The 22,676-nt window shown below is 42.7% G+C and overlaps 2 protein-coding genes across 2 annotated transcripts in view; one reads left to right on the top strand and one right to left on the bottom strand.

The window, feature by feature from the left end:
• The window catches only part of slc25a47a (solute carrier family 25 member 47a), a 486,107-nt gene that overhangs the window by 449,760 nt on the left and 13,671 nt on the right, over positions 1-22,676 (top strand). The window lies entirely within an intron of this gene.
• LOC311026963 (homeobox protein OTX2-like) lies at positions 18,955-21,574 on the bottom strand. Its single transcript, XM_084030693.1, has 3 exons — positions 21,385-21,574; positions 21,017-21,168; positions 18,955-20,621 (listed from the first exon to the last, which is right to left on the bottom strand). The coding sequence occupies exons 1-3, from the start codon at positions 21,476-21,478 to the stop codon at positions 19,974-19,976; spliced, it is 894 nt and encodes a 297-aa protein (XP_083886819.1). The 5' UTR covers positions 21,479-21,574; the 3' UTR covers positions 18,955-19,973.

Here is a 22,676-nt window from a genome sequence, read left to right as displayed (position 1 = left end):
GTGATAGATACTCGTGAGTATCAACACATTTGGTGAGATAGCGTTTGCCAAAATTCTCATTCTAATTATAACAATTTGGCAGTTTTCAGAGAACTCAAAAAGGTAAACTTTGCTGTTGAAAGTTAAAGTTTTAACTTTTTTTTCTTCACAGTACAAATAGGTTTGGGATAAAAGTTTTTTGGGAGGTACAGATGAGAAAACTGCATGATGGTTGGATGTAAGGGAGACTTGGTGGTCAGAAATACAAGAGCTGGAAGAAATGCTTGATGTCGTTTGAAGCTGTTTGTCTGATTTCGAGGCTGAATTACCAACCAGGTAAAGCAAGGAATTTCTTCAGGGCCTAAGAGGGTTTGGTTTGGGGCTTGTCCTCGTTAAATATTGTGTCTGTATATGACGAATGTAAAAAAAACATGTATATTTTCCAGCCTGCAACGTGCTGTTTCTACTCATCATGAGACTTGTTACCAGGACAACCTGTCTCCTACAAAATGATGTTCCCATACTAAACCAAACTAAACTCCAGCTGTAGTACGTTTAAGATTCTGTTTATAAATGCTACAGGTTCCTTCATTTTGAATGTTTTCTTTTAAAAAAGTTCAGCCCAGAGATGAAATATCCCATCATAGGAAATACTGTACGTGTTGCACAAAAAGGTTAGGGGGCGGGGCTAATGGGAGCCCATCAGCTCCTTCCTGCCCTGAGGCTCCCTTGCAGGTTTCTACGGTCATGCTCAGTGTGTGTGTGTGTGTGTGTGTGTGTGTGTGTGTGTGTGTGTGTGTTTCATGGGACCTAGCATAGATGATGGAGGCCGGGTTAGAAATACAGTTCAATTCTCAGCGGAGGGATTTGTAGGTTTTGATCCCAGCTAATTAATCTGAAACCCTCAATGGGGAGTAATGAGTATCTGTGGCTGGGAAGTTTGAAGGGGACTGTGTGTGTGTGTGTGTGTGTGTGTGTGTGTGTGTGTGTGTGTGTGTGTGTGTGTGTGTGTGTGTGTGTGTGTGTGTGTGTTTACATGCATTCATCTTATGCACAATCACAGCAGGCTTGAACAAGTGCAGGAGAACACGGGGCATCTGAGTCGTTATGTGTGAGTGTTAATCAAACGGCTCGGATATCTTGGTCTCTGCGGACTCACTCTGGAGGTAACAAGGGGGCCTTCATGCCATTGTTTCATCAATCCACCCATTAACTACAAACACTGGGAAACTTTAATTAAGCTGGGGGCCACAGACGATTAATTAACTTTAAGACTTTCACTTCTTTTTTCCCTTCCCTTCTACACATTTCACTAAGTCACTGAGCCATAGGAAGTGTTAATTTAGCCACATAATTTACAAATCCAATTAAAGCCAATATATTAAGGCATCACAAGCTGCTGTCCTGTGTTCTCTAGTCTTATAAGACCGTTCTCTTTTGTGACTGGCAGAGAATGCCGGCGCACGTAAGCTGAGCAGAATGTATTAAACTGGGGGTTAAGAGTCGTAATAAGTTTGATTATTTTATGGAGTTTATGATGCTGTGTTATCCTGTTAGGGAGGTGATGTTGTGGCAGTGGGTTGGTAATCCGGACTGTCTCGTGTCTCTCACCGAGTGGTCTCCCACCCTGCCTCGTTTGGAAGGGAAGGCCCAACGTTGGATGTGACTGAGAACAGGACAGATGAGAAAATCTGTTCCAACGCCTGTCATGTAGCCTAGCTCACATCACCGCTGAGATGATGCCATTTAATTTCATATGCAGCATTAGTAAAGCAAGGTGAGCGCCGAGGTCATGTCCTCACTTTGCATTTAACTGTCAATAACCTGCACATGGTGGGTGTTTTAATGGTCGAGTCCAGTATTTTAGACCATGTTGTTTACACGTGAATACGCTCAGGTTGATAATTAAAGGATTTGTGTTTCTCCATTACCATTTAATTCCTTGCAGTGTGATTAAGGCCTTCGTTTGGAGAATTTTATATGTATAATTAAACAGTTAACAATAACTCGATATGAAAAATAATAATAAATAATAAAAGAAACATTTTAGACTTGTCTGGTCTTTTATTTTTTGGGTGAAGACCTCATGACCTCAGTATTTTTAAAATGACGATGAAATCACATTCACATGCATTGAAGTGGTATACACCTCTATCTAAAAAACTACAGTTATCTGCAAAGCTAGATTGAAGTGAACATTATAACTAATTTACGTAAACTGATCCTTTAACGATATCTTTATTTTAAATAGATATTAATGCTTTTTCTTTTGCCATTCTGTTGCTATGGCAACCACTTTGGTCCTCTATTATTATGATAGAGCAAGTGTATGCAAATTAACACCTAGGTTAAAATAATCAAAGAGTCTATATGACCGTATTAACACTATTCATCTACACCGGAATGTGTCACAACAAAGCTAAAAAAAAGTGCGCAGTTAAATGACGCAGTGGTAAGCCCCGCCCACCCGTTTGACGTTCTGAACGTGAACGTATGTAGCATGTTGGCTATCATGTAGCACCACTTTTATCACATCAAACAACTTGCGGTAAGTTTCTCCTATTTAGATACTAAACCAATATTTCGTCTGTTCTTCACCATAAACATTATTTAACTTCATGTAGCATTTAGCATGTAGCTTGTAGTAGCTTTTAGCTTTGTGTTGTTTTGTTTACATACTCTTTAGCTAGTTTAGCTTCTGAAACTAGTGAAATCCAAACGGCTAGCTTGATAAATGACTTGCTTTAATCCTCTTTGTTCCCTGGTGAACAGAAGTCTGTTGTTGTTTACTGCAGACCAATTTAATGGTTATGTTTAGATGTGCTAGCTAGTTGAATGCTTAACCTGCATAACTAAACATAACTATTAAATTAGTCTAGCTAGTTTAATGCCAGCTAATGTAGGCCGGTTATCAGGCCTATATAGGTTTTGTGTTAGGCTTGTCATTTTCTTTATTTTCAACCAAATGTGACTCTTTTATTTATATTTGGGATTTCCTAAAGTCTGCAGCCCTGATTTCATGTTTGATCCTCTTCCCGTTAGTTTGTTTTTATTTTGTCTTTAAATGTTCCTGTTTGATTTTATTTAGTACATTTGTGTTGAAATCCAACTAATTTTTCTTTCCTGTTCCCCATTTTGTTCCCCCAGTGCTCCTCCTCCTCCTCCTCCTCCTCCTCCTCCTCCTCCTCGTGCTTGCTGACTGAAAATAGGCCAAACGCTCCTCTGACTCCCACATCTTCCCAAAGTTCCTCCTCTTCCTCGCCGACTCTCGCTGCTCGCTCTCAGCGTGACCAATAACAGCCCCGAGGACGCGTCCTCGTAATTCCCCGTAAATGACAACTAATGAAGATGGTATTTCCCCTTATTACTTTGTGTCTTTGAGGAGGGGGGAGGGGGGGCTTTCAGTGCTGCTCGGTTGATGCAAGCGGGTGTCACTTTTTTATTTTTTTACTGTCTGCTAAGCACTCATGGTTGGAAAACTAAAGTGTTCCCCTTCTCTCCTCAGCAACCTTTCGACACTCACGGATGAGCACTCTCCTCTCGTGGCTGTATCAAGCACACGCCCAATTAGCATCGCATGGTAGGTGAGAGCCATTTTGAAAACATTTCTCATTACACCTTATCACAGGGGCACAGGGAGGAGGGGGGGGGCAACATGAAGCAAATTAGACGGGTGAATGAGAGACGGAGAGCGAAGGATAGAAGGAGGGAGGGCTGGAGACATCAAAGTGCTCCCGCTCTATTTAAATTGAGTGATCTTGTGTGAAAGATCCCCACTACATAAAGATTAACCCCATCCTCCCTCCCACACACACACACACAGCTAATATCACACACCCACATACCCTTGGATTGATGTGTCAAGGGTTAATAACTATGAGGATGAGGACATAGAGGGTGGGGGGGAGGTCATGTGTGGTGCACGTGTGTGTGTGTGGACATGAATATGTAGAATATCTTTGTATGCATGCTAGGATGTGTGTGTGTGTGTGTGTGTGTGTGTGTGTATAGACTGAGTGCATACTAGCAGGGAGGTAGCGATCACACAGCAAACGCTAGAGAGGCTCAGTTTCATCTCAAACCGACGGACTGACATGTTACAAATCCCAGCAGCACTGAACAGACCTGCCAGCTCTCCTCAGAAAAAGACACACACACACACACACACACACACACACACACACAGAGACAGGGAGGCTGTGTGACAGTTGCTCTGTTTCCCACCAGTTTCATCATGTCCTTTAGCTAAATGCAAATGGTGGTCCTTTTCACCACGTTGTGGAATGGGAGAGTTGCGGTTTTTGGCGCGTGTACGTGTCGGCGTTCGCGAGCCTTTCATTTCCTGTTAGTGTGTAGGTATCTGTTTGATCCCCGTTGTCTTCGGTATATGAAAGAGTGTGCGTGCGTTCTGCGTCTTTCCCAAGTTGTCTTTCTCTGTGTGTGTGTGTGAGAGAGTGTGTGTGTGTGTGTGTGCGAGCTCAATCCCACCCGGTGGATTAGTGACGTCGGCGGAACTCACCCTCTCCCTCTGATAAGGCCACGCGCCGCTGCCTCCCGCTCTCTGCTCCCCGCGCTCAATTTCAGATAGTGCTAATGGAATCTGTCCTGCGCGATTGTAATGCGAGCGAGACTCATTTTCCACGGAGCTTGGAGCTGTCAGCTTGGCAGGACTGTTGGGTAGTGTGGAAGGGAGGGGGGGGGGGGGTGTCGGTAGGGGAAGGAGAGAGCCAACGAAGAGAGGGATGATGGGAGGATGAGGAAGGAGAGGCTGATGAGGAGGGTGTGTGTGTTTGTGTGCGTCTGACGTGTGTGTGATGGTCGGCCTCCTCCTTCTCGTTAGGAAGCTGTAGAGAAGCTTCCCACACATTGCCAATCATGGTGCACACACACATTTCCAGATGTACACTGAACAGTACGAGTTGACCCGCCACGAGTTAAAGGGCTGGTTCCCCCTAAAAGACATAGTTTGTTGTTTACTTTTTGTTTAGTTTTGGTTGTGAGATATTAACAATGAAATCTACAGGATTAAGCTGTATTCACACCAAACACACACATACAAATACCTCCATGTAGACGCCGACAATGTTTCATCAATCATGGCTGAAATAATCACAATCGCTGCGTTGTACATGTTGTCAAGTCTCGGATACGATGGGTAATCAAACGGCACCCAGAGGTTCAAAACATCACCCAGAGGTGCTCTGTGAAATCATTGAGCTGCATTCATTGTGAATAGCAAGTCACACGTCGGCTGGTTCACGGCAGCGCTATTAACCCAAAATAATCAATGTTGTTGTGATTTAATTTAAATAGACGGGTAAAAAGGATACCGAAGTAACTATACATTGACATAAATTAGAAAAAAGTACAAAGTCATGGTGTGTTAAATCTGTACATAAGATGATAGTCAAATAACTTCTAAAATGCTTGTTTTCTGAATGGAGTTTGGATGGATGGGAGCTAGCCTAAATACAGATAGACATAAATACAGTGAGCTTGTTGTTGATACCATGGGCAGTCTCTGGTTTCATTCGGTCTCTGTACTAATGTGAGTTTCTATCGTAATTATGAACATATGTATATATTATTGTATTTTTTTAATAAGAACTTCAAGTGGACCTCTGGGGGGGAGTTTTCACAAGCTTCAGTGTGGATTACGTGTGGATTATTTTGGCTTTTTATTGCATTTTATTTGACGTTTTTGAATTTTTCATTGCAATAATTGCCACCAAAATCATGATGCAAGGTTATCACAAAATGTAATGAGGTCTTACATTATATGCATTACACTAAACACTCAACATTTTTATTAAAATATAGGCAGGTGATTACTATGTTTTTACTTCATTTTCAATTTGTATTATCAGTTATTATCAGTTTACAGCATACTGTTTTTCAATATCTTCTAAAGAGAGATTCCTCTTCACACAAACTGAATTTTCTATCCTAATATTGGGTGTTGTGCATGTTTTTTTTTGTTTGTTTTTTGAGCATGCGTTATGAAGTGGCTGTGTCTTCAAGAGCAGCCTGCAGGTGGCAGTGTTTGCATGATGAACAGTCTCTGAGAAAAGGCGCTGACCACCGGACTACTTCCCTCTGCTCTCCATTTTGTTCCATTCTTACATTTTTATCTATCTTGAGTAATTACTATATTTCCTCTCTCTAATTCATATTCGATATGGATCACCTGTACTTAGAATTATTCATATTCAGCTCTCTTCACACTCAGAACTCGAACGCGGTATTTTTTTCTTTTGTGATCACCAGCTCAACAAATTCTTGAAACTAGTTTCTTAGTAATGATTCTTGGCATTAAATGTGTTTCAAGTGTTTCAAAGAGAATTTCCCTCCACTCCAACACACGGGGCCACGACTTTAGTCAGATCAGGCCTCACAAGTCACTATATGTGATGCTCGTTCTCGTCCTGTCCCGGTCTCTGCTCATTCAGGGCTGCTCAGCTCAGGGAAGGGAAGGAAATACCAATTTGGCAGCGCTACAGGGATTACAGTAGTAGTGGGCATTTTTAATCTGGGACAGACTGTGGCATTTGTCTGCACTTAAAGCTGTCATCAGTCCCGTCCCATCTATCGGCCTGTCACCCCACCGTCCCTTCCCATTAAGGGGAAAAAAAAAAAAACACTGCTGGAGCTGATTAGACTCTTCAAAAAATAAATAAACGGTAACCTAAATCTCACAGCAAGAGCTTTACGCAGCCAGAGCCCCCATTACTGGTGCTCTACCCCCTGGGTGGAGTTTAGTGTCGGATGTGATGGAGATCCCTGGGTGGAGGAGGGTCCCCGTCCGAGTATTTTGATATAAACATATAACGTATGGAAGTTCAGAACGGGTCAGAGCTGTGCCGTGTAGCCTCATGCAGCTGAGGAAAACTCTTAATGGCCTTAAATCCTGTGTTATGTGAAGAGCGTGAGGAAACTTGCTTCTGCACACACACACACACACACACACACACACACACACACACACACATGCATGCACACAAACAGAGCAGCACACATGCAAAAGAGCATATGCTTAATCACCACTGGAGTTTCCCAGGAAATAAAAAAAGCGTGGATTAAATCCTTCGAGCTGAACATTAGAGAAGTGCAGAGTTCAGCTCTGAGAGAGAGAGTGAGAGAGAGAGGTTGAAGGCGGCAGGCTTTGATACTGAGGAAGAAAGGCGTCACATTGAGAGGAAGACAGACTGATAAAAGAAGGAAGCCATCAGCGGAGGAAGAGAGAATGGGCCCCACAAATTGGCAAAGGGAAGTCAGGGTCTCTCTGCTTTGCATTTCATTTACATGGCTGGCCGTATCGACCAATCGGATTGGGAGCGGAGCCCGTGGCTTAGGAAGGCGAATAAAGACTCCAAATGCCTTCACTGCTCTCATCCCTCTCGCTCATAATACCCTGTCTGCCCTTCTTTTCTCCCGCTCCCTCTCTTTTCTCTCCTCACTGTCATAATACCCTTTCTTTCCCCATTCTCTGCTCTCTGGCGCCGTACTATAAGTAGACCCTGTCCGATGTGATAGTGGGATGAGGAGAGGAGGAGGGGGAGGATGAGGAGGAGGGGAGCTTGCCGGGATGACTTTTGCTGCCACCCACTAAAAGTAAAAAAAAAAAAAAGAAAAGAAAAAAGCAAGTGCATGTGTGTGTTTGCGTTTTTTTGTTTGTTTTTTTTCTCTCCCGGATATAAACCAGACACAAGCAGAAGGCACTTTCATCCCGTGTTGGTTGTTGTTGTCGTTCGGAGGCTTCCTGCGGTTGCTTACCTGCATGACACAAGCAATGCAACAGCAGCAGAACATTTTGTTAACCTGACAAATCCGTTTTGCTGCAGAGCATGCTGTTAAAACACACACACACGCACACACACACACACACACACAGACACACAGACCGAAAGGAGACCTAATACATGCTAATTGATTTATAAATGCTTTATAATTAATGATAATGTCTGCGTAATTACACATAGTAGATGATAATTAACACCGATAGCTATCGCATTACTTTTTTGATGTTCAATTGATGGCGGTTTTCCTCAGTGGGGTGTATTAGTGTGTACACACACACATACACACACATACACACACACACACACACACACACACACACACACACATGCACACACGATATGTTACATTTCCCCTTGAATTAATTTAAATAAAGGCATGTAGACAGACGTGTTAGAGAAACCCATGAATGGCCCCAGGCATTTTTCACATAAGACATGCAACCACTTAACGCTTAAGCACACACACACAAACACACACACACACACACACACACGCCTTGAAGGTATAATTTTGTGCCACATTACAAGTCTAATAATTTGCCTTCCATCCATTGAAGAGAGGTCTCCATGTGCGAGTCAAAGGAAAGTTCTGGAGGATGAAACGGGAATTGATTCACCTCTGTCATAGATAACAACGATATCCACCACATTAGTGCGGCACATTGAACTGTTCCCTTTGTGCAGCGGTGGTGCTGTGATTCAGTTTATAAAAGATAGCAATACATAAATGATAAAATACTCCATCACTAGTTATTATTCTGTGTTCATAGTTTGAGGTGCAATCTTCAAAATGTACTATAATAACCAGTGTCTTTGTTATGAATATCTCCTTTTATTGTGCATTTTTTGGAGCTACAGTCTATATTAATAATCTACCCCCATGCCCCTTGATTAATTGTTTATAGTAACGGCTCTGCACCTAATGGAGACACAAGTGGGTGGTTGCGGCCCAAAATTCAACATGTTGAAGGGTCCTTGGGTGAGATACTGGACCCCAAATTGTCCCTGAAGGCTGTTCTGTAGGTGTACGAATGTGTGTGTGTGTGTGTGTGTGTGTGTGTGTGTGTGTGTGTGTGTGTGTGTGTCAATGGGTGAAATTTGACATGTAGTGTAAAGCTCTTTGAGTGATTGGGAAAAAGACGCGATGTATAGATGCAGGTCAATTTACATGTTTTTCCACCAGCTGGATGGTTCATAGATTATCAACATTATCAGTTTCAAATGTATGACCCACTTTTTCCCGACTGGCTAGCTCCTCTTCTCCAGAGCTCACATCCACAAAGCAAAACATCGTCACATCAGCAGTGCCAGAGAGTTTTGTGAGGACCAAAAGCTGCTTGGTTATGAAACAGTTGCTCTTTTGTATGTTGCAAACATCTTTATCTTTAGAGCCCTCGATGCCGCGATCGCACCGTTTATAAAGAACTTTAATTTGCGGCGTAACGCATATTCAAACCATGACATAGTCATCAGTCGTTGGTGTGTGTGGGCTGCCGTTTTGAATTTGAAATTCAGCATTTTAGCTGTCGTCATATTTTTAACAACCAGACATGACCCGAGAATTTGGTGCATTCGTACAACCGAATGCTGAATACGACATTTTAAGATACCAAAAAGATAATTTTTTTAATTGTCAATTGCAAGGTAGCCACACTTTATTACATATCGTATAAAATTGTGTTGCTTATTGAACCGGGCCACGGGGTCACGGACCTCCTGTTGAAGGTCTCTGCATTATCGTCTAAGCTACTCTAAATGGGACCATACTTTAATGAATGTTGAAGTAAGACTTGAAACCATTGATGGAGACCATAAACTCATGTTTACAGTGTTAAATAAGGTAATAAATCAAGAATTACTTATAACTTCTATAGAAGTTCACTATTGACACCCAGAGGTTTGCCGTCTGATTCAAACGAGGACGAAACGTCGATCTCTTCTACTGTAGCTGCTCGGCCGCCTCTCACGGTTGCATTTCAGCTACTTAAGATGAGAAGAGAGTCACCGTTAGCAAAAAAAAAAAATGTTCTGTCAACATCACTTATCCTCATTGCTGCCACTTCCCTCCACGCTGAGGTTAATCTGCGCTCACACCTCCCTTGTCATCATCATTCATACATCAGCCTCATTATCCTTTCCCCTGGCCAAACACACACACACACACACACACACACATACACACACACACACATACAGTACCCCCTCATTGCTGTTAATCATCAATAACAATACCTTATTTGTCAGGGAGGAATGTTTACAATGGGACCCCCCCACCCCCTCAGCGTGTGAGCCCCTCCCCCAACACCGCAGTGTGTCAGTGTGCTACCAATTACCGAGCGCAAAGTGAATGAGGTCATAACGGGATGGGGTCATTAGCAAAACAAACCCGCCGACCCAGTGGGGCAAAAAGGAGGTGAGGAAGAGGGGGAAGAAGACGGTGGCGGAAGATCCCCCCCATGCCTTTGGGGGGGCTCTTACACAACAAGTGTGAGATGTCAAAGATTTAAAAAAAAGAGCGCCGGTAGTTTACGTTCACTTCATTTCGTTGGCGGAACATCAGGATCTTGGCATCCTTTTACATCACCTTACTGTAATTTCTGTTCAAACTTGTCAGTAAAATGGATTTAGATGACACCGAACCGCCGAATTACATCATCTGTACAAAAGCAAATGTTCCAGCGGTGACTATTTAATTTACATGCAGGAAACTGATGGCTACTCTCGAGCCCAGTGAGGTTTATTTTTTTCATTCACGTCCCTGTCTTATGTGTGAGAGATTGCTCGCTGTAGACTTCATATAGAACATACAGATGTTTTATATAATTGTTCAAATTTACACATTCAAATCTACTTTGAATGTTGTGTAGTTTACTTTTTATTCATTTTACCCTAATTGCGTTCCTTGAGTGGATTTTTAAAGGGGGCTCTTCATTGATTTAATTGATTTAATGCAGTTGGGGGATCTAAAAAGAAAGGTTGAAGGCGAAGCTGTGGAGGTGAAGTTGTTCTGCTTTTAGACCCTTTAGCGTCTGCATGAGGCTTTTGAGTAACTAGAATGTGAACATACCTGTGTTAAAATGCTCTGGGAGTGCAAAGGCGTATTATAAAGGCCGGAAATATTACAATATCATTGTGCGTTGAGTCATCTTTGAGTGTTGTGACTTTGAGCGCGTGGCCTTTAAACGCCGACGCCATCTTTTTGTCATGAATGAGAGTTGTTTGTGTTTAAGACGTCCGTGCTGTTGTTGTTTGTTGGCGTTGATGTTCTGTTTTTGAGGACCGTTCTGTTGACGTTGACGTCACAGTGTTTTTATGGTTGAAAAGTAGGACAGCGCTGTTGTGGGTCACACACACACACACACACACACACACACACACACACACACACACACGCACACACAAACAGAGAGACACGCATGTTAAAACCCACTGAAACAACAAGTCCAGTGAACGCTGCAATAAGCAACATTAATCCTCGATAAACATGCATGATAATGAATCCACAGACAGGAGCACAGAATGTTCTCCTCCTGCACCTGAACGCATCGTTCCACGTTAATGTAAACGTCATCTGCCACATCGACCGCTTGCGTCCGGTCGTCATTGTTCCACAAACTATCGAAATATTGAAGATGCTAAAAGCGATTAGCAGCGAAGCTGTCCAGTGTGTGTGTGTGTGTGTGTGTGTATGTGTGTGTGCGTCCTTTGTTGGCCGAAGGCATATTTGTGTTTGTGTATCTCCATTGTGACGCGTGTAATCCGCATGCTCTCTAATCCCAGAGCAGGTGGCCAGGCGTGTGGCGGCTGTGGGGGTGCAAGGAGGGCACACTCCTCCTGCTCCCCTAAACACACGCTAACACACACACACACACACACGCTAACACACACACACACACACATACACACACACACACACACACACACACACACACACACACACACGCTCACACACATATGATTGATCCACAAACCCATAAACACATCCATGCTCCCTACACACTCCACATAGTGCTTTATATTAACACATAGGGAACACCTGTGGTCACACCTAATGCAACACACACACACCTAATGCAACACACACACACACACACACCTAATGCAACACACACACACACACACACACACACACCTAATGCAACACACACACACACACACACACACACACCCCTGTTACAAGACTTGTAGCTGGAGAAAAGACCTCCGCAGGGAAGCACGTGCCAGCCTTTGCCGGCCGCCCCTCCCCGGCTGCCTCCTCGCGGCGTGCGTCCGCAAACAGTCACGCTCGCCTCCGGGCGATCACGGCTGCCCTTAACAGGTGGGCCGAGGCCGAGGCGAGGGCGGGGAGAGAGAGAGAGAGGGGCATCTGTCAACAAACTCTGCATCCGTCCTCCTCCATACTGTACTGCCTCTCCATCTGCCCCAGACAGAGAGGGCGTGAGGAGGAAGGTCAGTAGTGCCATGGAAACGGGGGGGGGAAACCGTCATCATCATCAGGCCTGTCATTCAGCCTCCAGTTTTATAAATCGTGTCCTGCTTGTCTAATTGCAGCAGGGATGTATGTCGTTTCACACACTGTACGGTTTTCTAGACGAGCAACAGGAGGGCCCCTTGACCTTTGACCTCTTTATTGTAAAGGGAGAGGAGAGGCTTGGCAGTTGAGGTTGCATGTGTGTTTAACAAGTTGTCCACTTAGTGAGCCGGTGGCCCTGATGTGACCTCGGGGAGAGAGAGACATATAATTAAGAGTAATGGGAGATGGATGGAGGTGTAGAGATGTCATCATTTCAGCTGATTAACACTGAACTCTGTCAACTTAACGAGATCAACAGATCTGTGTGACTGAGCATCCACCACAAAGAATCACACTTTTAATTCTAAAAATCGTAATCATTAGAGATGTGTTCGGAAGCGTTAAAAAATATCTCAGTAATTAAATAAATCTAGACTATTAATTGGCATTAAATCTATTTAATTGGGGTTTTAGAAAGTTGTGGGGTTAAGTTTCAAAGTCCATTCTCTGAGAAGACCTGAAAGCTCCAGAAGAAAGGTAGTAAGTGGACCTTGAGTCAAGATATGTTCTGCCTGTTTCCATGTGAACGGGCTCAAATTAGAGGTTTTAAATGGTGTAATGTACCATTTGGGGATTTCAGTTCAGCGCTCTCAGCAACAAACTCAACATCTATCATCCCTCTTGAGCCAAATAACACGGACGGTTCAGATTAAGCGGTTCGGATCAAAGTTTGCTGAACGAACTGTGCAGGTGTGTGTTTTTATTTTCAGTATTTGTGTATCTGCCGACTTCCCTTCAATCGACTGTTTGAGTCAAATGCTTTTAGCTTCGGCTTATGGATGTAAATTTGGCCATTACAGTAAATGCATGTAATCTGCTATTACAACATCTCCCGTTTTGCTCTTATAAGGAGATTTATGATTTTGTTGCCCCCTTCCTGCTAATGGTTTGTTCTCATAAGGGCGAGAGTGCTTTGTTGGCTGGATGTCCAGTGTCCACTATAATCCGGGGTCGTCAGGTCCTGAAGCTAAATGGATTCTTTGCAGCTAAAAAAAAAAAAAAGAGAAAGAAACTAGGCATTAACTTTATGCAGTAATTCTATGATTTTTTTTTTTTTTTTTTTACATATGCTGGATTTACTTTAAACCTATAATCAGCTTTCTGTGTGTGTGTTTTTTACAGTGCTTTATTTCCTCAAATGACAATATCTCAGCATTATTAATATGTGTATTTGGCTCACATGTGTAATTCCAGCCATATGGTGGAGATACTGAAATCCTTACCACCCCCAACACACACACACACACACACACACACACACACACACACACACACACACACACACACACACACACACACACACACACACACACACACACACTTGGAAGTAATTTAGTTTAACATTTCACTCATGTTTTTTCCTTCATAAGAGGTTTGAAACATGTTCATAACAGGCTCAAGTTTTGGAAATCAGTTAATTCAACATAAATTGAGTTATTAGCGGCTGAGATTAATGCACAGATTACGATGCAGATTATGATTCAGAGCAGGAACCGTGCTCATGCTGGAATCTACGGAGGGGTTTCTTATAGTCTGCGATTATTCTACTGAAAAAAAGTTGACGAGATATGAGAAACCAAACAGCACTTAATTGATTTTTCTAGAAGAACTAGAAATGCACATTCATGGTCGTCTTGTAAGCAAAATGCTTTGGTGTTTGTCAGTGTCACACGCGTGCAGTGTGCCCTGCTCGTGATACAAAAATAGCGTGAACAGAAGGCGCCAGCAGCTATTATTATTGGAGGAGCACTTCGGGAGGTCCGGTTCGTGAGCGTTTTCTGCAGCAGTTTCCGTCGTACGTTGGAAAAGGGCCGAACGGACGTCGTCATCAACACGTGGCTCCGTGATCCTGATTTCACGCACGGTGATGCCAAACTCTCCGGGGACACGGGAGTCAAATCAGCGTTGATTCATGAAAGGAAAACTTTGACTTCATATATCACTTGTGTCCCAATGGCCTCCTCAAAACAAGTATGAAAATGTATAAAACTCATCATAAAAATGACACATACCGTCACCTAATTGTATGCCTATGTTGACAGTCAGTGAAATTTACTTTTACATGACGGTTTTCATTGTATTTAATTTCATTGCTACTCCATACTCTGATACCACTCTACCGCTACATGTAGCTGAGACAGTTTTACATAAATAAGATACGATGATAATCTCCTAGAATAAAAACGTTGGAGAGGCCCAGACCCAAGCTGGGTATCACTGGACTAAACTACTAAACTCTATATTAATATAGAGAACCAGAATCCACACAGAAATAGACATACATAACCATATTACTACTACAGATATAAATATAAGTATATAAAAGCAACAACAACAACAGTATTAAGTAGTTGAAATTAGCTCCACATTGATGCAACATATAGGCCTGTCACCATATCTGACTTCATGATTATTCTGGCCAATTCAAAAATAATAATGCTTTCTGTTAGAGACAAAGTAAGAGTGTAGGCAGTTGGAGAGAGTCTGTAACCATAACTGTACAAAAGCGTGATGATTTAAAGGGTAACTTCGGGATTTTTCAACCTCATTATTTAATGTTTTGTGTCAATGTGACTAATGGGGAGAACATTTGTGAAATGAGTCCCGTATTGAGCGAGAAGTCAAGAAGTGAAGAAATCCAGTTCCGAAGTCTTGAAATCTGCTAAATATTCAGCCGTGAGCGACCGGTTAAATAACTAGGCTTTCTGTGCTCCCAACAGGTGACCGACAACACGGACGCCTCCTTGTTCAACTCCTTCCGGCGGTGAGTCACATGACACGATGACAGACAGAAAGCCAAAGGTCAGAAAAACGTCTTATTTATATGTCCTTTCCATAATGTCGTTGCACACAGTTGGCTGAATATTTAGCCGATTTCGACGATGTGGACAAAAAAATTTCAGATCGATCTGATCATTTATTTATATATATTGTGCAACACGGGGATGCACAGGTTTATAATAACAATCTGAGCTTTCAAAAATAGTTGTTGCCATAGTTACTTAGACACAAAAAGGTGAGAAAATAGTTTCCAGGTTAAAAAAAAACAGGGAAGTTACCCTTTAAGAGGTGCTGGATTATTTACACATTATTATAGTATGTGTATTATGAACCTGATATCAATATTTATTTATTTTTAAATATGTTTATCACACAACCCCTAATGCTACAGTGTTAACAATCTATAATGTTATATACATATCAGTCACAGGCCTTTTTTCTCTCACTTATGATACGTCAATTAATTTAACTAATAATATTTAGTAGAATTTTGAATGCAGGAATGTCACTCTATCCAATAATAGGGATTTTACAGTTAAAATGGCTCGAGGAACTCAATTTTTTTCATGAAAAAATGTCCAAATGTGAGAACAGTGCTTTTTTTTTTTACATTAGAGCACAACCAGTTCCTTCCTCGACATTCCTGGATTCCAATTAAAAGAGCGATTTATTATTTTTTTTGCACCGGTCCCATTAAACCATCGCACGGCAACATTTTTAGCGTGTGCGTCGGAAAGAATTGAGTCTTTAATCTCATCAAATTGTATAATCCGTGAGATGAAATCACTCGCGACATTACACGGCTTAACGCAGATGGGAGAAGGTCACGAAGAGTTATACTTTTATACCATTTACCATATTCCTCAACCGCCAGTCTGACGAGTACAGCAACACTATTGTCTCAGTCATTTAAATGAGATCCTGTTGTTTATGCAGATGAATTATGTATGCATTGCTGTGTCGATATGTGATAGACATCGTCTCTCTGGGAATGTAGGACACATGCTTATGCATAACAATAGTCTTTAGTTGTTTCCTCGCCAACAAAACTGTCCGTTTAACTCCGACGTTCCTGTCTTCATGAAAGAAACTGAATTCAGTTCATCTTGTGCTTATTTCAAGGCAACTGCTGTCGTGAAATCAGGTCCGTTACCAAATGGCGGTTATTCATGTATTCACGACTGTTGCCCCGCTGCCCCAGTACTTTCACTAATTCTGTCTCCGTTAGACAGAACATGCCTGTCAGTGGCATTGATAAACTGGCGAGCAGCGTAGTTAAATTAACTCCGATAAGCTTCTTTTAAATCACGGATTGTACGACACAAAAGGTCCTTGATGTCTGATGTCATGCCTTCAACTATATCTCCACACAATAATTGGCATACTGGTTTGTTCCCAACGGGGGCCGTTACATTGGTCTGACTTTCAAAAAAAGAAACAATCAGTACGTAAAGTGATTACTGTAACGGCTGCATGCGTGTGATGGTTTTTCAAAGCTGATATGAAGCCAATCTAAAATATTGTCACACATGAATCAGCCAGTGTGGATTCACGTGGATTCAAATGCAAAAAAGGTGAAACTTTTCAGACACGTCTGCTTTTAAAAAGGCTTTCAGAATTCTATTTGACAGAAAAGGAATATTATCGTGAGTTACGGTCTAAAAAAGATAATGAAAAGCCCCATTCCCCATTAATTTACATTGACTGTAAGACAAATATGCAGTAGCAGAGCTCATATTGGATGAATCTGTAATGATATCGACCAAATCAGCACAATATTTATCATATATTTACTTTTTTTTTTACTATTATAGCCATAGATGTTGATAGATACAATCTCCACTTACCAATCGTTTTTGCCAAATGTGCTTTTATAATATAACCTCCTTTATGAAGTAAATATGTATTTTTAAATCATGTTTGTTCTTTATTTAAAAACAACGGTGTGAAATAATGTAAAAATGGTCAAATAGATAATGAAGCAAATGAGGAAAAGGTAGCAAAATACAAAGTCATGAACGATAAATATACTACTATAAATAAATAAATAACTGAATAGCTGATCATATAGGCCTTACTTTAATATGTAGATAACACTGATAATTAACATGATGTTATTGAATGCTATTACGAATTATATTAAAGCCTACAAGGCAATTTAAAAATGAACGCATACAGCACTGTATATTTTATCTAACTTGTTTGGGCCTCCAATAAAAACAAATTATTTTTCATATTTTGGCTGCCTCAGTGTTTATGTGCTTGAGTTACATATTTGGTGCAGAGTATTAAGCGGCTCGGCTCGGCTCGGCTCGGCTTGGCCCTCCTGCGGGGTTCAGGTCTCCTCTCCACCAGCGGGGAGAACCAGGAAATCCCCGGTAAAGTAGCGATGCGGTGCCGCTTGGATAAAGCCCGTCCTCGGGGCCGACCGGTTGACAAAATGTGCGGTCACTTCAGCCAAGTAGAGGACTTCCGAGGCTCCTTTTTTTTTTATTGTTCGACATCCTCAAACGCGATGAGAGGATTAATGAAGCGCGTCTGCCGGAGCCACATGTCCCCTTCAGCCCGCTCTAATTAAAACCGAATGGATCCTCGGGGGCCCCTGGTCCTCCTGCTGACTTACTGCTCTCTGCTGACTTCTACTGAACCTGTTGAAGCTTTGAATGGGACTCTGGGATCAATACATATATATATATCATTTAGAAATGTGACAAAATGCATCCAGTTCAATTTATTTACAAGCAGGTTTTTTGTTATTATTTCTATATGATTGTGATGTTGAATAAAATGGAAATCTAATCGTTATAGACACATGGATTTGGCTCAATTATATCAATTGGGGATGTTTTGTTCATTGTGTTTTATTTGTTTTTATTTGTCTGCATTAATCACATCTTTATTTAGATCAAGCTTTTAGGAATAGTAAATGTTTGCGTGGTCTCGGCCAACTCCAAATCTTTTGTGATTTCCCAAATAAAAACATATTGTACATATATACAGTATATATATGTATATAAATAAGACAGTTGGTAATTTGCAGTAACGCTGTACACTGCGCTCTGTAATTGTGCGTGTCGTGTTAGGCTGCTAATTGGGGGTCAAACGGAGCACGTCAACGGCTGCACAAAGTCACGCCAGAGTTATTAAGCAAGCCTCTGTGACGGCTCCTGTCACATCCTAATTAGACCGATAGCACGAGCCTTCTCTTCTTCTCTCCTTAATCCGTCCACGAGCCCCCTGGACCTGCATGGCTCATATACTCTCCCTAAACTAAACCTGAACCGCGTGGCTTTTTATGTCCACACAAATCCAAACGCACAACACGGGACTTAATCACAATCCCTGCAACAGATGTCTGACGGAGCTCATTTTGACCAAAGGCTTAAACGTTTTATATGATTTTGATCGCCACGTATATATGCAGATTATCTGATGCAATTTATAGATTTGTTTGATTATTTTTCCTGAAAAATATACCGTTGTTTTAATTAATTTACCCACTTTTATATGGATCCTATTGTTAGAGGCCTAAGCGTGCACTTCTTCCTGCTTTTTTCTTCAGAGCTCATTTTCACATTTCCTCCGTGTGAACCGGCGATCAGTGCACCCCCTGAACCAAAGAACAGCCATCAAAAAAAATTTAAAAAAAGTTGGATTATCCTCCTTATGAGACGGGATTAACATAGCTCTCACATAATTCGCATTCCTCCCTGCCTGGACGGGAAGCACGAACCCTGTGATCTGGTAGAAATGTGAAATAGTGGGCAAATTATCATGACATGTGATCATCACAAGGATGCTTGTTTTACTAACACTTTTAATATAACATTCATCCCAAAGGGTCAAATATAAACATGGGGTTTCCCTCCTCCAGGGGTTTGTTGTGTAAAGAAACAGGTGATACAAGAAACACAAAAAGATTTAGACGCATTTACACATGCAGTCAGGTTTTTTTTGGGTCAGGTCAAATGGTCTTTATTGTTATTTCATGTGTCCGTGGCCTCCTCGCAGCGCTTTACAGCTCAAACAGCTCGCTGGCCTGCTGCTGGCTCGATTCACTCCCCATTTAATTCAACGAATATGTCGTCATAATAATTTATCATTGAACACTCGAGACATGAAAAAACAAAAAAACTGTCACAGTTGGAGGGGGGAGGAGGAGGAGGGTGTGTGTGGGGGAGGGGGGTGAAATTGCATACAGGTGGTACAAAGAATCACAATTGGAAAAAAAAAAAGAAGAAATCTAACACATTGGGAGGGAAATAATTAAAAAAAACATACGGGACATTTATGGTGTGAGCACACAGCAAACGGACTGATTGTCTCTTATAACTAGTTTTTAAACATTTCTCATAAATTAATAGTGCATCCAGGTTCACATCAGCTGCTCTCTCTCTCTCACACACACACACACTCACACACACACACACACTCATGCACAACGCTTTGATCAAAGGGGCCTTCAGTGTGCCAAAAAAAAAAAAAAAGACAAGAGGGGAGTCTTTAAGGAGCTTATAAAAAACCCTGACCTATTCCTCAGACTGATCCAAGTTAGTCTTGGATCTCTCGCTCTTTTGATCCTTTTTTTCTTTTCTTTTTTTCCTTCCTTTTGGTCAACACATTTGTTCCGTGTCCTTGATCAAAGTTGGGGAGAAGTCAGTGTGAATGTTCAATAAGTTAACCCAACATGTGAGACAACCGGCCGGCAGTCCTGATCTGCTCTGCCCCGAGGTAGACGTTGCGGCCCTCGGTTTGGTGGGATTTCACCTCGCGTCTCTGCAGCTTTGGGAAAGTGTCCCCCTCTTTTTTTTAATTATTTTTATTTTCTCTCTCTCTCTCTCTCACAACACTTGAAATTTCCACGCTGCTTGGTCTTTGTAATCCAAACAGTCCGCGTTGAAATTGAGCTTCCACGAGGAGGCCGTTTGGTCCTTATAGTCCAGGCAGTCCGCGGCGCTGCCGAAGCCCAGACCCGCAGCCCCGTACGCCGACGACGCGTTGCTCAGGTGGCCGGACACCCCGTTGCCGCCCATGGGGCTCATCGCGGACCCCGCCGCGGACAGCTGGTGGTGCATAGGCGAGAGGTAGGAGCCGCAGTCCATCCCGGTGAAGTAGGACGAGGAGCCCGTGTAGCCCTGGTTGTAGCCCGACGCCTGCGTGTAGGTCATGGGGTAGGAGCGCTGCATGCAGGAGGAGGAGGTGGACAGCGGGTCGGAGAGCGGGGAGATGGAGGCCGGGCTCCAGATGGACACCGGTGCCGCGCTGCCGCCGCCGCCGCCGCCACCGCCGCCGCTGCTGCTGCTGCTCACGGCCGAGAGCGAGGTGCTCGAGGGCGGCGTGAACTGCCCGCTGGCTCCGCTCTCGGAGCTCGCCTCTCGGACCGGGGAGCTCTTCTTCTTCACCGGCTTGCTGACTGCCTTGTTCTGGACTCCGCTCTGGGTTTGCTGGGCCTGTTGGCGATGTTTGGCTCGCCGGTTTTTGAACCACACCTGGAAGAATAAATGCGTTTAAATACATTTAATTAAAACAACCCACACATAATTCAATTTAATGGAAACAGGAAAAAATTGTAAAGTGATCACATTAAAATATATGCCATGCCCCCTCCCTCCCAGACTATTCATTATATTCACCTTCTTTATTCTGAAAATATGGCTTTTCATAAATTTCCTTTTTAACTCAGCAATGAATCAAAGGAAACCAATACAGCAAAGGAGGAAATGATCGCCTGGAGGAGTGACTGTTATCGAGCACTCCTCCAACAATGAAGAGGACACTTCGCCCTGAAGTGGAGCGTCTCGCCCTTCACAGACCAATTATCGACCCCCCCCATGATACGCAGACTCGGTCTGTGTGCGTGTGGAGGGCTGGAGGAGGGTCTCACCTGCACTCTGGACTCGGGCAGGTTGATCTTTAAGGCCATCTCCTCTCTCATGAAGATGTCGGGGTACCGGGTCTTGTTGAACAGACTCTCCAGCAGGTCGAGCTGGGCCCGAGTGAAGGTCGTCCTCTCTCTCCTCTGTTTGCGAGGGGCTCCTGATAAGAAGAGGGGGGGTAAATAAATACATGGGAATAAGAAACAAAATAACACCGTTCGTAATTTAATATATAAGCTACTTCTTTATTGATTAATTGATTTAGATGCTCATTAAAATAATCGCTCATCTGTGCGTAAATAATGCGTAAAATAATATGGATGATTTAAAAATGACTTATAATCAAATGCAGTTAATTTCTAATACGTTTCTCTACCTTGGTATCCCACCGAGGGATGCAGCAGGTCCACTCCCGAGGATAAGCTCAGTCCGTTCACTGTGTACGGCGGCTGCTTCAGATAGGACATCATGTTGGCGGCCGGTCGAGGGTGGCACTGATGCGAAGAAATACGGAGAAAAAAAACTATAGTCGCAGAAAAAAATCGCGTATTTAATCCTCCGTCGTTTCCTTTTTTGGGGGTCGCGTCGTCCACCTGCAGCAGGACACAGAACGGGGAAGGTTTGAATGGTGTTGAGGGTTCGGGTTTAAGTCCGCAGGAGTTTTACGCACCACCGGTGGGTTTAAAGAAGTGGGCGTCCTCGGACTCGCAGGGCTCTTAAAGGCGAGAGGAGACCCCCAGCTGTCCCTGCTGGACTGAGGATGCTCTGTCTGGCTGACAGGCGTTTACGCCACCCCCCCTTCACCACCAACACCACCACCACACACACTAACTGCTACTATAACCCCGCCCCTTACCACCCCCAAACACACTCCTCTCCATACCACCAAAACAAAACATTGTCGTTAAAATGCGCACTCTCTTTGGGCTTCCAACCGGGCTCTCAATTAGCATATACCCACAGGTTAGGCGAAGCTAAATAGACAGCTGATTGGGGGGCCATTTGCGGAAACAAAGCCCACTGTTGACCGATAAGTAATGCTGATAACAAAAGACTTCGGGGAACAAACAAAGAAGCCATGCTGCAAACTGAGCGCTCATTCAAATACGACCGAGCATCTTCATTTCTATATGTCGGGGGGTCTTATTGTCGCTCTCCACTAAAACCCTTGTACATTCAAATGTAACGAAATTAAAATACGAAGGACAACTTTAGCGAATAATTGGAGACATGTATGCCTTCCCCAGAGTGAATTGTGACATATTATTGACACTCCTCGCGGCCATTCCCCTCCTCTCCTAATGAATTGCGCTCGGTAATTAGATTTGGAAGGTGAGACTATCGAAAAGTGTTGATTAGAGAGGAGCACTTAATCTTAATCTAAACAAACAAGGAGATGGCCCGGTGGATTTTATCTAAAAGTTTTACTTTTAAAACGTTAATTTCGGTCTCATATTTCACTTTTATCCAACATCACATTATATCTTATTAAAGTAATATGTTCAATAACAATTCGTTAAAATTGTACATAATAACAAACAAATAGAAGGAATGTAACAAATCATATTGACAAGGATAATCAGCAATATTCCGATCTCACATATTATATAAATTAATAAATCATATTTATATAAATACGAGATAAATACGAGACACGTGTAAATTAAA

The sequence above is a fragment of the Eutrigla gurnardus genome (genome assembly GCF_963514095.1).
Source record: "Eutrigla gurnardus genome assembly, chromosome: 16".
In the NCBI taxonomy this organism is placed as follows: domain Eukaryota; kingdom Metazoa; phylum Chordata; class Actinopteri; order Perciformes; family Triglidae; genus Eutrigla; species Eutrigla gurnardus.
The sequence above is the reverse complement of the archived record's forward strand: the minus strand, read 5'-3'. Positions and strand labels throughout refer to the sequence as shown.